Genomic DNA, 17,465 nt, shown 5'->3' with positions numbered 1-17,465 from the left:
CCTCGAGGACATTTTGTAGAAGTTATATGTGATAAAAACCGCTTAGCTGTTGTTCGTTGGAATGATAATAAGGCTGTCACATTTATTAGTTCTTTTGTAGCAAGTGAGCCTTTGAGAAACAAACAAGTACAGTCAAAGTAGAGAAACCGCATGCACCCCGCCCTTTGAGTCCTTTAAAATATGATAATATAGGACGTTTCCCTTCGACCATGGAAGAAGGACGCTGCAGGTTCTGCCAAAAGAAAACTGTCGTGTGTTAATGCATAAAATGCAACACAAGATTATGTTTCGTGACAGGAAAAGCCCCCAGAAATTGTTTTTTAAATTTTCATACAAAATAAACTATACTTCGGTATCAATTAGTTCTAAAATGTTCATTTCTGTATTTTTCTTTACTAAAAAAACATAAAAATAACTGTGGTTTTTATTTTCCGTAGTTTGGCAGTTTCCGCCTCAGAGAACATATAATTCTGACCATTAATTTCACAGTAATTGGCAAGGTCCGCTGTGACGGACACCAGTTTTCCCAGCAGTGGGCTATTGTAGATTTTTTTTTTCATTTTTTCAGAACTTTATGACATACTCCCGAAACCGCATAACTGTCAAATTCATATATTTTGAATATTTTTATCATTGCCAAATTAAGGGTTAAGGTAGCTACGACTCATTGACTCTTAAGTCCTTTATAAACACAAACATAATAAAAAACAACTCTATCACATTGCAATAAAGTCTAATTTAAAATATTTACCATCGAGTCGGAATCAGTGTTACTAAAATAATTGTTTGTTGTATCGCGCCACCCGCGGCGTTTGTTTGAATATAGACGTTTTTTTTAGACGCCCCCCGACTATTGTTGTTATTTTGTTCGCTTTACATTATTAAATAAACTAAATACCGAATATAATGAGTGTAAAAATTGCATAAGCTTTTGTTGTGTTGATGCTGTCGTGTGCTTATTCGACCGAAAGTAACGCATATGTCCATGTAAGAGGTTTAAGTATGTTACGTTTTATTTTGATGTGTAACTTATGTTCGAGGTAATTTTTGTTATGTACTTGACTGTGGTTTCATACACATACTATTAATTGAATATAATATTTTGATTATGTTAAGTTTTTATGTTAATTTCAGAAATAATGATGATATAATTGTTCGCGCCAACGAACTTTTTATTTTAATAATATCTGTATTATATATATAGCTAAATTAATTAAATTTTAATTAACATCATTTCATCATATATAAAACCTTTTTGTTACAATATTCAAATAGAAAAAGTAATGTGTAAAATCAATACCAATGACAACGAAACAATGTATAATTTATATTGCAATAATATCAAGATTAAACTAGTTTTAAAGCAATTTTTTGTTCAATTGAGTTCGGAGTCCAATGTCTAAGACAATAATAATATTTAACTACTTTTAAAATGTCGGTTATATTTTACAACTTAAATTCGTAGTATTTGACGCAAAATAGGAAAGCTATCCATGCTTAAAATGATATTGTCTTTTAAATAGAAATACTAATTAATTAATACGGTTGTTTTTCATAGCGATTAGTTTGTTAATTTCCAAAGTCGAAGTCCAGATTTTAATGCCTCTTCCATATACTTTCCTTGCATTGTATTAGTACTTCATTTATTTATCTTTAAGATTTGTTGTACACTAAATTACAAAGAGTTGTCAATGATTTTCACGAGATTGTCATTTTTTTAATGTAATGAGTATATGAGCAAATGATAAAATTGTCCAAAAACCGCTTTTTTTCTTTTGTCGGTTATTCTCAGGCCAAGATATTTGGTATTCTGATCCGAAGTTAGCGTTTATATTTGTCTATTGATACGAATTAATAAGCATTACACTAACTTAATTGTCAGCTTCTAAATTTCGGAATTATGCCCAAAACTAGTCCACAAGAGGGATAAGGTTACTGTAATCTTGAGACGATTTTTCAGACTTTTTTCGGAAGCAGAAAAATCAATTTTCGTTTAACAATAATTGGTTTCTAATATACATATGATATCTAATAATGCAGAAAATAAATACACTAATATTTATAAATGCTAAACTATATAATATTAATAATTACTATCAATATGTAGTTATGTAAAATGAGATCATTATATAACTGATGCTAATTTCGTTTTAATTAAAAATAATAATTTTATAAATTTAAAAATGAAATATTTTGTTCAATTCTCTAAATACATAAATATTTTTAGTGTTCTATATTTAACGATCATGGTTTCATAGACTGTTCGTATATACATATATAATTGTAATTAACTAACATGACTGTATTTATTATTTATTAAATTGTGAAAAAGAGTAACTACTGAGTTTCTTGCCGGTTCTTCTCGGTAGGGTTATACTTTCCGAACCGGTGGTAGCTTCACTAAAAATAGTTGTTAAATGACGATTTAAAAGTGCCTTTAAAAGTCTACTTAAATAAAGTATATTTAGATTTTTTGATTTATAAATATTATATGTATCTAATAATACAGCAACTAAATACATTAATATTAATAAATGCCGGATAATTACTATCAATATGTAGTTATGTAAAACGAGATCATTACAAAACAAATGTTAGTTTCGTTTTAATTAATATTTTATAATAATTAAAGAAAGTATTTTCAATTCTCTAAATACAGAAAAATTTTTAGTGTTCGATTTTTGAAAAATCATGGTTATATAATTCGTTGAATGATTATTTTAAGAAGATATGTAGGCAGGTATCCTGAGTGTTAAAATTGCTATTATTCTTAACACTGTTAGTAGATACAAGATCACAACAATGAACCGAGATAATGTTAGAGTGTGTGTGTTTGGTACCAATTTTATTGTTTTTAATTGTTAAATATTGATGTACTATCCAATATGGATAGTAATTAAAGAAAAACAACCCCAAGGGCAAGGTTTAAAGTACAATGGAGATTACGAACTTAGGTAAGACAGTATGGATGAGAAAATTTATGTAGAGTTTGATGAAAACGAATACAACTCGAGCTTAGACGAGAATAAGTCAGTGTCGGTACTTTTTTTATGAATACCAAAAATAATTGCGTCGAAAAATCCTTAGGTACGCTTATCACCACCACTGGTCCAGAAAAAAAAATACCATGATAACCGGCAAAAGAAATTCAGGAATACACCGATTAATACATATAAGCAAAATTATTAAAAGTAAACAAAACATTGGTATTTTTAGTTTAGTTTATTTTTCACCAGTAATCAATTCAGGTAATCAACTGAACAATTAATACGCCCAAGAAATGTTTACGTCCGTTTTTTTCACTTAGTCTTTCATAATTTGTTTAATTGTTAAGAATTTCAATAAATAATTTTATAATATTTAGAACGAACAATTTTTAATAATTTATTGTTATATAAGAATATTATGTGTTCTTTTTATTTTTCCTCGATAAATACTGTAAATACAAAATTTTCACTTACACATGGTAAAATTGTATTATGTGATATAAGCGACATCTATTAGGGAATAGCTTAACCAAAAATTGTTTGCCCCACTAGTGACATCTATTGTCACATTGAAAAATCACCTTCCGCTAAAGCTTGCCCGCTTTGTAGTTTGCATAGATGGCGCTTATAAATTATAAAAAACCAGTATTTTTATAAAAAAAAAATTATCAGTTTCTAATTATAGAAAGTCAAAATTTGTTGTTAATTTTCTTATATCAAATACTTTCCTTGGTCTTAGGTGTTTGTACAAACACACCTAAGTAGCCTACTCATTAGATATTCTACCACCTACCAAAAACAACAGTATTGCATTGTTTCGAATGGTGATATAGGGATGAATGGTTATAGCGCGTCAAGTGTAAGTTGGCGTGTGGCAAAAACATGTACTATTTTTTTTTGTTCATTTATATCTTGTTTTATTTACCCTTATTAATAAAACTTACCCAAAATCTATTAAAAATGAGACGTAGAGAATTATTTTCTAGGGAGATATTGGTAAAATAAACAAAAAAGTGGCAAGACAAAGGATTTAGCAGGTGCTGCCACAGGAACGCCAAATTATACTTGACAGTCTATAATATTGCTTACAGCGCTTGTGTCTATGGTCAATGGTGACTTACCATCAGGGTGACAGTTCGTCTACATTAAAAAAAAATAAACAAACAAAGCTATAAAACGAATAATTTTACTGCATAAAACATATCACAATTCTACTTTTGTATATCTTTTCTTCTTCGTTATCGAAATATTAAGATTATCTGGTTTCCAATCTTCTTCCACGATTCGTTGTTCTATAATTCTTTTATAAACTAGTGCTGATAGTCTGGGTTTCCTCGTCTTCTCTTTAGATTCGAAGTTAACTTCATATAATCCGAAACGTTCGCTGAAAATGACGTAAAGTCATATTAAAATACGAAATTGCAACAATCTGACAAATACATAGTTTTATTAGTACCTCGTGTTTACTGAAATTTTGTTAATGTCGAATAAGTAACTACATAATCTTTAATGATATCGTTGGTTTATTATTATAAGTTTATTTGTTTAAAAGCTTGTATACGACGACCATTTCAATTTTAAGTCCTTGTTTTAATATTTTCTTTTTTTCCGCAAATACTTTTAACTATGCCGATTCATAAAGCCAAATTATTTATTTAATTATTCTTTCTTAATAAATAACTCATATTATAGATACAATATTACAATCATAAATAGTTGATAAAAAAAGCTTAGAGCAAATACTAGTTGACTTGTAGGCTAGATATATTATACATAAGAAATGGAAAATAATAAGTACTGCGGTGGTAGCTTCAGTTAATTGTTAAATGACGATTCAAAAGTGCTTGTAAGAGCCCACTTGAATAAAGTTTATTTTGATTTTGCATTTACTAAAATTTAATACAATTCTCCAAAATGGTCGATTTGATTTTGATTAGTTACCTGGTACCAGCGGTCCATTCGACGTTGTCCATCAAACTCCACGCCGTGTAACCCTTCACGTCAGTTCCGTCTTCAATGGCCAAGAGGAGAGCTTTGAAATAGTTCCTCAAGTTTTTGACCCTGGAGGAATCCTTCAGGCCTTTCGTGGTGGACCAGCCGTGTTCCGTGATGAAGACGGGCGGATAATCGTAAACTTTATTTATATGCAGGCTCATTTTGTACAAGCCATAGGGTGCGCTCTGAAATACCAAACAAAACCTTTTACTAATTCAATGTTATTATTTTGTAATTTGATAATTTATTAGACTTTCCCTATTTCTTTATAATTCTAAAAAAGCTTCTTGGTGATAAAATTGCTGATAAATAATCTTTCACCAGGACTGGCCCTATACAGGGTTATTGGTAATTCGACGTATATCCGTTAGGAGGTGACAGGAGTGACTATTTGCAATAATTTTAACCCCCATATGCAAGATGCAAAAATGAACCATTTTGGAGTTATCATGTTTTTATTTTTTTTTCAAAGTTCTTTTTTTGTCTTTTAAGGCCAAAAAATTATTGAAATAATTTCGTTTTCCGTCTCCTCATATTATAACCCTGTATATCATCGTTTATTGAGAACCGAAAGGTATTAACTCAACGATTAGCTTAAAGATAAAGACAAATGACATATCTTACCAAAGGTTAAAAAGCAACAGCTTAAAATACCTTACCCTTAACCAACTCGATTGAGAAGTCTGCCAATCCGACGATTGACTCAGCTCAACGCCAATGTCGTCATCGATAGAGGGAGACGGCAGACGTTTCTCTGCTCTCTTCACAAAATACGTTGTGTAATGGTTTGCACCCAGGAAGTCTGCTGAGCCTGACAATGAGAAGACTTTACCTTACAGACTATTTTGTTAGGAAAATAGTATCTAATTTTATTTACTAAGCCTTTTAATATTAGCTTTCTTTCATTTCTTACACGAATATTTTGTATCCTATACAAAGACCGCTATTTGAAATGCAAAATGGCATCCAGGAACCGCCATCAAATGCGACCTTATTAAGTTACATAACACTTATTTTTAACTCTGTATGATCAATTATCTTAAATTTTGTCTTGCAATCGTAAGCGATTATCCCTTAGCGGTGAAGGAAAACCTAAGGAAACCTGCATGTGTCTAATTTCAACGTATTTGTGAATCCAGTAACCCGCATTGAAGTAGCATGGTGGAATATGCTCCTAACCTTTTCCTCAAAGTGTGAGGAAGCCTTAGTCAGTTAGTTTAATTTGGAACAAAAGTTATGTCCTCTTACTTATGGACGCCTTAAGTTTATAAGTAAAATAGTATTACCTTTCAAAAGCTTAATCTCCTCTGAGCTCAATTCCGGCAGTCTAGACTTACGGTAACCCTGTTCGATACTTTTTTGTAGGACTCGTTTTTTGACTACAGCCGGGAAATCCCCTTCTTTTGACCATATCGGATTCATGTACAGGCCGATCTGAGGATTTATAAACTTGTTCGTAACGACGATAAAGGTAATGTACAAGTAGTGGTAGTGTGTGTGTGAGTGTGTGAGTATTGCGATCGTTGTCATTGTTTATTGTCTATGTGTGTGTGTATTTATTATGAATGAATTCGTTGTGTGAAGTGTTAATAGATTATACTACAAAATTGAAAAGTATTGCTATAAGTACAAATTAAATATATGTAAATATAATCATTAGAACTTTCTTTTAGGTTTATAATAAATACTAGGTGTATACTAGCATAACTGGAAATCATTGGAAGACGTATGGTACACCGAATCTTTTTTTAGATCTTCATTCCTATTTTGTGTTTTTTTTTTTGTAGATTTATTTACTACTTAGGTAATGTACAGAATTATTTTTTTAATCTTATAAATAAAATATATTATACACATTGGTCGACATATGTATGTGACATTATTCTTATCCCAATGTAAGTAGCCAAAACACTTGTGTTATCGGAACATCAGAAGTAACGACGGTACCACAAACACGCACACCCAAGATGTTGAAAACTAATAAACTATTTCTACATCGGTCGGGGATCGAACCTGGGACCTCGGAGTGGCGTACCCATGATAACCTACTATATATTTATGCCGTGTCCTAAATAAACATTTCTTTTTTTTCTACCAACAAAAGACAGATGAACAAACATTATAACAAGTATTGTACTCATACTAAATCACCAATTTTAGATATTAACATTGTAAGTCAATTTTTGTCTTGGTTATTATCGGGCGATAACTGCACATAAAAATCGATTAAGGCCTCATTTTAAAGAGCTCCCGCCGTAAATGTGCAGAAAATTAAAGAGAATTCATTATTTTTATTTATTAAATTGTTACAATTAAATAAATAAATTATTTTGAGAGAACGGCAATAAGTTACGGGCCGGTTATAGAATAATAATGTATCTGACATTAAAAATTAATTCAAAAGAGGTTTCATCGGCTTTTAAATTAAAACAAAACTGGTCATAGGATTTGAAATACCTTAAAAAATCTAATTAAACGCGACCGACTAGTTGATTATAAATACATATTATTAAATCCGTTTATCTTTATCAGTGCTGATATAAAAATATCATAAATAATTTCAAGCGTCCGTTATCTAAAGTAAGTTTGTAAAAAGATAACTCACCGTAAACTCTCTGTACAAATCAGTTGATTCCACATTTTCGGTCGTATTATCGATTGAGTCAGCCCAGTTCAACGCTAAAGATATGCCCACGGAACCTGAAAGAGAATCAATTAAAATTAATATAAAAACTTCTTGGTTACAATTACAAAATATCCAAATAAAAAAAAATCGAACACATTCTATTTAAAAGAAAAATTTATATTTGGAAATGCTCTTTTTGATTTTTTTAAGAATGCATAGGGGCTCAACATCTCTCACTGGTATGAAGCACAGATTATAAAACAAAAGAAAACAACGATTTTTTCATTAGGTCTAGATAATCTTATATATTAATAGCGTAAAAAGGTTTTTGTCTCAATGATATCTGCATATAAAAATCGATTATAGTCTCATTTTGAAGAGCTCCAGCCGTAGATGTGCAGAAATTCAAGACTATTCTTGATTATAATTTTTTTTTCTTTTTTTTTGTATAGGTTGACGGACGAGCATATGGACCACCTCATGGTAAGTGGTCACCATCGCCCATAGACAAAGACTCTGTAAGGAATATTAACTATTGTCAATGTGCCACCAACCTTGGGAACTAATGGGATGTTACGTCCCTTGTGCCTGTAGTTGCACTGGCTCACTCACTCTTCAGACCGGAACACAACAATACTGAGTACTGTTATTTGGCGGTAGAATAACTGATGAGTGGGTGGTACCTACCCAGACGGGCTTCCACAAAGCCCTACCACCAAGTAAATTTACCAAATAGTTACAGTATAACAAAGAATTCATTTTAGAGAGCTAAGAATGCTGCTAGCACCATTCCACGAGGTCATAATTTGTATAGTAACAATATATATTTAGTTAGTTTATTACTGGTATATAGTAATGCCTTCATTTAAAAAAAATATCGTATAAAACAAAATAATGTCGACGTGTAACTGTAAACGCTACAAATTCAAGTCTTTAATTAATATATTTAAATGGATCTGACGTTTTAATATTTATCAAAATACGTTGACCATATCAAAAGTTGTATCAACTTAATTTATTCATACATATAAATTTATCATAAAGTTTCTAAGAGACGTAAAATCAAAGAACTACAACCACAAAAAATAAATACAAAGTGGCTCGAAACATAATGATAACGTGGGTAAATTAGAGAGGCCTGGTAAGTTGATAATATTTTAGTATTGTAACATACCTTTATATTTGGTTTTATATTCCGCTTGATACAATCTGTAGGCTTTTGCATGCGCCAGTAAGACATTCTTAATGCACAAATAATCTGCCACACCACTGGACCCAACGGCTGGAGCAAATTCTATCCCACCATAACCGTCCACGCATATCGAATTAGGTTGGTTGATTGTGATCCAATATTTGACCTTGTGGCCAAACTTTTCGAACACGACCTTCGCGTAGTCTTCGAACCATTCAACGGAGAGCGGGTTGGCCCAACCTCCCAAGTCTTGCAATATTTGCGGCAAATCGAAGTGGAATAACGTGATCATTGGTTCTATATTGTATTTGATCAGTTCGTCTATCAAACTATCGTAGTATTGAATGCCCTTTTCATTGATTTCGTTGGAGAAACCTAAAATACAATGAACATATGAATATACAAATTACATTAAAGATTTCGTGGCGTAGTATTCATGACAGGTTAATGAACCATCAGATGGTAAGTGCTCACCATTACCTATCGACATTGGCACTGAATGAAATTTCAACCATTTTTTTATATAACCAATGCACCACCAACTTTAGGAACTAAGGTGTTATGTCCATTGTGCCTGTAGTTACACTGGCTTAATCTTCAAACCGGAATACAAAGATACTAAGTATTCCTGCTTGGTGGTAATATACATGATGAGTAGATGGAACCTACCCACACATGCCTCACAAAACTTCCAAGTATTTATATTGGATATAGTTTTTCCTAAAAAAAATATTACGAATGAACTACAATTATGTAGTAACACTTAATTTTCAAAGAACTGCAAATTTACTAAATATACTCTTTTCCATTAAAATCTTTAACTAAATGAAAATAAAATGAATAGATTTAATAAAAAAAAGTATTTATTGGCCTAAAAAAGTAAAAACATATGAAATTAGTATAACTCCTGTAGAATAATCTGACAAAAAAACATAATTATTGCTTTTTTGAGTTAACTTTGTGATTTTTTTTATATCGTATCAAATTAATTAGGTATGAAACGTTTTGAAAAACTATTTAAAGAAATAAAAAACTTTCCAGCTACAATGTGTGGCTAAACATATAAATACCTTTTGTCAATTTTACCGTCTTAGCATATTGCGCGGGAAATTAATCTACTATTTACTTATAGTACATAATTATATGCGCAAACAGTCTATATCAATATTATAATTTCGAAATTAATTATGTCTGTTTGTATGCTACGCTTTGGTGCCAATGCACCGCTTTTTAATAAACGCCAAAAAAATAACTTTTTTTCAATGTTGTCTGTCTGAAAATCTCTCGAACGGATGCAACCGATTTTGATGAAACTTTCACTGGCAGGTAGCTGATTTAATAAGGAGTACTCAATGACATTCTAATAAACAGATATTTTATACCCATATTAAACAACAGAAAAAGTGTGCCGCGGCGGGGACCGTTTATTTTACATTTCGTTACAAGTAAAAATGATAGCTTGATAAAAACAATGAGTAAAAGAGATAATTAGATGTTTTAATTACGCAAAACGTATTACTACATAATTATGATGTATTATAACATATTCCTGGCATAGTTATGATGAAAACGACTAAAGGTAAACGTCCCAATCAGGACGTTTTCTAGTCTTCACTTTTTGCGCGTCAATGACATATCTGTTTACTAGAACATCATTGACAGTACTAGATTCTATAAATATAACGACAATAACTTATTTGTTAAAAATAAAAACGTATATTTTATACCTTAAAAATATATATTTACCAGTGGGGAGTATTCTGCTCCAGGATATAGAAAATCTGTAATGATCAACCCCCAGTTCTCTCAGCATTTCCACGTCCCTTTGGTAATTGTGGTAGGAGTCGCAGGCATCGTCGCCGTTCCTACCATCAGCTATCACACCCGGGTGGTCGTGTAGGAATCTGTCCCAAATACTTTCGCCTTTGTCTGTTCACAAATATGTAAAGATACATTACTGTGGAGATTTTGATGTAGTTTTAAAGATTTGTATACATGTTGAGTAAATATTGTAGCTAATACGTCCTTGATAGGTTTGTAATTGTATATTATTGTTAAAATATAAGTTAATTGTAGTTTTTATAATAGGTATATATTTTGAAAGCATTGGTTATCGTGCCTTAGAATTGTTCAGACTAAGCGAGACAGAAAACTAGTTATAACGGATTTTAATCGCGTATATTAATTATTTTGGACATCCCGACGTTTCGAGCACTTTGCAGCGTTCGTGGTCACGGGTAGACTGTCCATTATAACAAGTTTTATTTAAATGTGTAATAATCGCGAAAATTTAAGACAACATTAAGCAAGAAAGGCTTTGAATTACTTGCATTAACTTTGTTGTATTTGATTGTATGTTGTTTATATTAATATTATAAATGTGAAAGTAACTCTGTCTGTCTGTAGCTCTTTCACAACTAAACCGCTGAACCGAATTTAATGAAATTTGCTATGAACACCAGGAAAGGGTATAGGCTACTTTTTCCTGACTGAATAAAGTTTATTTTGATTTCATTTCATATATAATCAAATGAAATCAAAATAAACTTTATTCAAGTAGGCTTTTACAAGGACTTTTGAATCGTCATTTGACAATTAAGTGAAGCTACCATCGGTTCGAAAAGTAGATTCTACCGAGAAGAACCGGCAAGAAACTCAGTAGTTACTCTTTTTCAACGTTTAAAAAATACAAAGCATGAGTTAAATACAATTATTTAAATTAATATATCCTGTTGAAAGTCAACAGGATATATTAATTTAAATTTGATTTTAACTTTGCCGTTTAGTAAATTCAAATCGTTTGTTAAAAATACATTGGTAGAAAAAGCATACTATTCGATACAAGATTTTGTAGATGATAAAAAAGCGTGGAGTTAATACCTGTTGACTTCCAAGCAGGATACATTAATTGAAATAATTGTATTTAATTAACATGACGTTGTATTTTTTAAATGTTAAAAAAGAGTAACTACTGAGTTTCTTGCCGGTTCTTCTCGGTAGAATCTACTTTCCGAACCGGTGGTAGCTTCACTTAATTGTAAAATGACGATTCAAAAGTGCTTATAAAAGCCTACTTGAATAAAGTTTATTTTGATTTGATTGATTTGATTTGATTTGATTGACTGCACGCTTTTTTATCATCTATAAAGTCTTGTATCGAATAACACCCAACACCCTAAAACGCGAGCAAAGCTGCGGGGAACTACTTGTAATATATATGTGTGAGTGTAGTGTGAAATGATTATAGTTTAACTAATGCAAATAAGTTTATATAATGTAATTAATATAACGCGTCTCGCCAAGAGTATAATGCAAGAATGTATTTGACGATTCTTCCATGACAAATATAGGCTATATTTATCTAAGTATATATATTATTCTATATTCCAATGAAAGTAGGAATAAAGTTAAACAAAATTTATATTATCGTATTTCATACGATTTGCTAATAACGCAGCTGTATTGTGCACTACTAAGAGTTTATGATTAACATATCTCTTTTTATAGTATAGTTTGGCGGACGAGCATATGAGCCACCTGATAAGTGGTCACCATCACCCGTAGACAATGAAGCTGTAAGATATATTAACTATTCCTTACATCGTCAATGCGTCACCAAACTTGGGAACTAAGATGTTATGTCCCTTGTGCCTGTAGTTACACTGGCTCACTCACCCTTCAAACCGGAACACAACAATACTGAGTACTGTTGTTTGGCGGTAGAATAACTGATGAGTGGGTGGTACCTCCCAGACGGGCTTGCACAAAGCCCTACCACCAAGTAAATATAATTTTTATAATGCAACACTATTACACTTAACTGCTTACACGGGGCCATTCATTTATTTCATAAGGCAATATTGGCTAGTTTTTGACCCCTACCCCCTACATCCCTATCTCTGTTTATGTTTCAAAGTAACGTTTTTTTAAATGCTCATTTATAATTTCAAAGTTCTAAAGGTACGCATCCGAGTAAGCCACGGCAATCGGTTTCCGCGCTTTTTCAATTAATAAAAAATGAATGCTATCCCAGGACATGGAGTTGATCAATGATCACCTTACCATCAGCATCCCAGGCCCCCTCCACCTGGTACGCAGCTGTCGCGACACCGAATAAGAAGTCATCACGAAACCGTCTCACTTTCGTGTCCGTCCAGCCATGGATTCCTGAAACACTGTCATAAAACATTCAGAAATGATGTCCGATTAATGCTACAGCCATTTGTCACGTAGATTTGCTATTTGAGAAAAAATATTATATTGTTCAAGTGTGTGCGCAAACAGCCCCTTTATACGCCCACACAAGTTTATTTTACCCAAATCTTATCCCTCGGTAAGAAGAAGAGAGTTCAGTACCAATGAAATTACTTCAACTGTCAGTATCCAAATTTTAGTCTGTTGCTAAGACCTTGACGGAAAAATAAATATGTCTGCTGTTGCGATCCTGGATTTTAACCCAGAACCTTATATCAACATTATAAGCTATTCACTAAACTATGATGAAACTTTAGGATTTAAATCTGCGCCATATTATGAAAACGATTATTGTTTATAGAATTCTAAATTCAAAACGATTAAATATACGGTATAGATCTTTTCTTTCATAAAGGAAAACCCTAACGCATTAACAACAACAGCCTGTAATTTCCCACTGCTGGGCTAATGGACTCCTCTCCCTTTGAGGAGAAGGTTTGGAACATATTCCACCAGGCTGTTCTAATGCGGTTTGGTAAAATACACATGTGGCAGAATTTCTATGAAATTTATCACATGCAGGTTTCCTCACGATGTTTTCCTTCACCGCTGAGCACGAGATGAATTATAAAGACAAATTAAGCAGATGAATCAGCGCTGCTTGCCTGGGTTTGAACCCGCAATCATCGGTTAAGATGCACGCTTTCTAACCACTGGGCCATCTCGACTCCCACTGGGCCATCTCGACTCAACGCATTAAACTATTGCCTTACTAGTGTTTATTATCTTGACTAAAATAAGAGTAAAGTCAATGAAGACAGACGCATTAACCATTTCTTACATCGCCAGTGCACCACTGACCTTGGGATCCTAGAAATTGGTGCTCGTACTTGTTAGAATTATATATCTTGAGGATTGAATATCGGATGAGGGAGTGAAAGCTACCCAAGCCTAACTGATGATGAAAGACTTAGTTGATGTGAGAAGTGAATTCGAAACGTTAGATCATTACTTGATAGCAAGGCTAACTTTAAATTAAAGATAATACAATTTTTTCATAATCTTATGTTGTTGGAAGTAGAAAATTGAGACAAAACCATCTATAATGATCGATATCAACCGCAATGGAAGACAATCAAGATTCTTAATTAAATTCTTAGTTTAATGGCTTTTAGTTGTGCCGGCTTGGCATAGACTATTTCGCCAATATCAAGAATCTCAGTGCGGTTCTTTATAATGTTGACAAGTTCTGTTATTCTAGATTTAGGATTAACAAGGAAATTGCTACCAATACATCATCTCACGTCCTGCTCTTATCCCAATGTTATTTGTGGTCGGCGCAGCATGTCTTCTCTTTCCATAATTCTCTGTCTGACGTCATCTCACAAGTAACATTCTATTTTTTTTATGGATTAGTTTGGCGGACGAGCATATGGACCTGATGATATATTTTTTTTTAATTTGGCAAGAGAAGCCTTTTTAATGCTTTCTCTTTACCAACTGCATAGAATAGATATTTACATATGTTAGGATTTATTCGCTATTTCATTTTTTTTATAGTATACGCCGGTGGACGAGCATATGGATCACCTATAGACAATGACGCTGTAAGAAATATTAACTATTCCTTCCTAATTCCTTGTGCCTGTAGTAACACTGGCTCACTCACCCTTCAAACCGGAACACAACAATACTGCGTACTGTTGTTTAGCGGTAGAATATCTGATGAGTTGGTGCTACCCGGGCGGGCTTGCACAAAGTCCTACCACCAAGTAAAGGTTTACTAGATAGGTATCTAACCTTCGCCTTTCACACACATCCATCGTTCTTTGGTCGTCCTCTACCTCTATATCCATTCACGTCCATGCTCAAGGCCTTAATGACTACTATAAATAATAAATAAATATGAGATAACATCACATACATTACTCTGATCCCAATGTAAGTAGCTAAAGCACTTGTGTTATGGAACATCAGAAGTAACGACGGCACCACAAACACCCAGACCAAAGACAACATAGAAAACTAATAATAATCTACATCGACTCAGCCGGGAATCGAACCCAGGACCTCGGAGTGGCGTACCCATGAAAACCGGTGTACACACCACTCGACCACGGAGGTCGTCAAACTACTACTATACATGCCTTGAAAATGTAATTTAATTTGTTATTTCAACAGTACCGATTAATCTCATTCGCGTCTTCACCATCCTACGTGACATTGGCGAAATAATCTGTGCCCCGTCTAAAAAGCCTATTCATCTAATTAAACTAAGAATTAAATTAAATAGTTGACAAGTGGCTTACGAAATTACGATGCGTTTATCATAAAAAATCTGTAATTGTTATTGTCATGATGAGTTTCTAGTTTTTTCTCACGAAATAGTTTTCATATGAATAATTATTTTTCTTGTATGATTATCATAGGCTTTTATTTTTTGTTTGTCGGCATTTTATGAGCTTTAGTATACCGAAAAAAAAAGATAACAAAATAAATGTTCGATTTTTGAATTTACCTTTTTTTTATTGAAGAATACATTTTCTTATGAATTATTATTTTCCTTGTATGTTTGTCAAACGACCTTTTTCTTTACCGGCTTATATTCGATTTTTGAAATTTTTGTTCATGTGATTTTTTTTTTTTATTTTTAAAAGGCGAATATTTACTAATAACGAGGAATTGGCGTACAACAATGTATTTAAACAATTTTTGTTTACATTTAAATATAAAGTACTACACCAGCGTCGAAACAGTGAGGTGGGGTATACTTTAAAGTATTCTTCAAACAGGATTGAGTACCTTAACCCAGCTGTGGGCTTACTGATACTAAATTACTGGTACTAATGTTTGATTGTTTTAATTTTACATACTTCTTTTTTTAGTGTCCGTTATTCGTCAATGCATCGATTACTTTTTTTACATTTGAGCCATTTTAAATATCTGTTTAGTTTGCCAGCCAGTAATGGTTAACGGGCAGAGAATACCTACAGAGCATCAATATCACTGTCTGTGGCATACGATTCTTTAAAAACAATAAATAAAAAAGATCATGTGTACTAAACGCACGAAAAAGACTAATTGACAGGAAATCATAATAGAAACTGTAATGACAGATAAAATACATCAAAAAAATTGTATAAACAGCTGTTTAAATACAAGAAGCAATATTACGGGAGGATGAATATATAATTTCAATACCAGAATTAAAATAAAAAAAACATTGCATTTGAATTCAAATAAAAAACATGTAGGTATTAATTACGTTAGAACAAAATATTATTCAACGATGAATCGACAATTCTAAAAATTATTGAATATTATTCATAATTTATTCAATACGTGTAAAATAAAATTAAATAACTCACCTGATTAAAACTAAAATCACTGTAAACATTATGTCACGTCAATAATACAAGTTTGAATGAAGAAACACGCGATAAAGATAATAATTAACTGATAATGTTAGCTACACAAGTGTGTAGTATTGTATCTATAAAGGCATGTATACATATGTTATATTTACAGTCGCGTTCGGAAACAAAACAGTCTATAAGATATTCCATAGTATGAATCAAGATGAACAAAAATTAAGTACCTAATTCCAATTTTTGATAGCAATATTTTACACTTGTAACTGTTTTTGATTAATGTGTTATATATGTAATAATACAAACTTATTGTACTTAAGTAAACATTTTTCGCAAATCAATAATGAATATTCATAAGAATTGCTCTTAACCAATCAGATACCGTCAATTCGATGTCACGTGTAGCTTAATTGGCTTTTATCCAATGGCGTTTGAATAGTCCGTAAACGTAACTAAAACTATCGGATGTCCGAAAAAAAAATCTATTCGAAACCGTAACTAAATAAAGAGTAAGTACTGAGTTGGCCGGTTTTTTCCTTTAAAATCTGAATTACGAACTTTTGTTAGCTTCAATAAATATGGTTTGTAAAATGACGATTCACAAGTGCTTGTAAAAGCCTACTTGAATAAAGTTTATTTTTTGATTTGATTTATTCCGAAAGAATTTTCTAGGAAATTCTCTTGGATTTGACAAATAATTCCTACCCTCTAATTATTTGTAAAAAAATTACAATGTAGGGTAGACCAAAGAAGCTACGTCAAATTTATCACGATATCTATGGTACGCCGATTTTCGTTGTTTCTTTACTATATTTTTCATGTATTATATACAAAAACCTTCATCTCGAATCACACACAAAAAAAACGTAATATAGTAATTTGAAAGATCTAATATACATGCATACATAGGGACAGACAGCGTTAAGCGAATTTGTTTCATACTATGTAATGATAATGATGAATTAATAGCGTGATGTTTCTATTTTAATTTATCCTAATTCTGGTTTCTAATAATAATTGTTATTTTCTTTTTCTTGTGACTGTACTTAATACTAAATAATTGGCTGTTGATAAAATCAAAATATTATCATTTTATTTTA

The 17,465-nt window shown here is 32.0% G+C and overlaps 1 protein-coding gene across 1 annotated transcript; it reads right to left on the bottom strand.

The window, feature by feature from the left end:
• Positions 1 to 4,172: 4,172 nt before the first annotated feature.
• LOC124539696 (myrosinase 1-like) lies at positions 4,173 to 16,493 on the bottom strand. The gene is made up of 9 exons (XM_047117025.1): positions 16,363 to 16,493; positions 12,863 to 12,975; positions 10,547 to 10,729; positions 8,783 to 9,175; positions 7,588 to 7,682; positions 6,269 to 6,416; positions 5,642 to 5,793; positions 4,929 to 5,167; positions 4,173 to 4,371 (listed from the first exon to the last, which is right to left on the bottom strand). Exons 1-9 carry the CDS (start codon positions 16,389 to 16,391, stop codon positions 4,191 to 4,193), a joined length of 1,533 nt encoding a protein of 510 aa, XP_046972981.1. The 5' UTR covers positions 16,392 to 16,493; the 3' UTR covers positions 4,173 to 4,190.
• Positions 16,494 to 17,465: the final 972 nt, after the last annotated feature.

Source organism: Vanessa cardui, chromosome 23 (assembly GCF_905220365.1).
Source record: "Vanessa cardui chromosome 23, ilVanCard2.1, whole genome shotgun sequence".
NCBI classification, from domain to species: Eukaryota; Metazoa; Arthropoda; class Insecta; order Lepidoptera; family Nymphalidae; genus Vanessa; species Vanessa cardui.
This window is presented reverse-complemented; position numbering and strand designations above follow the sequence as displayed.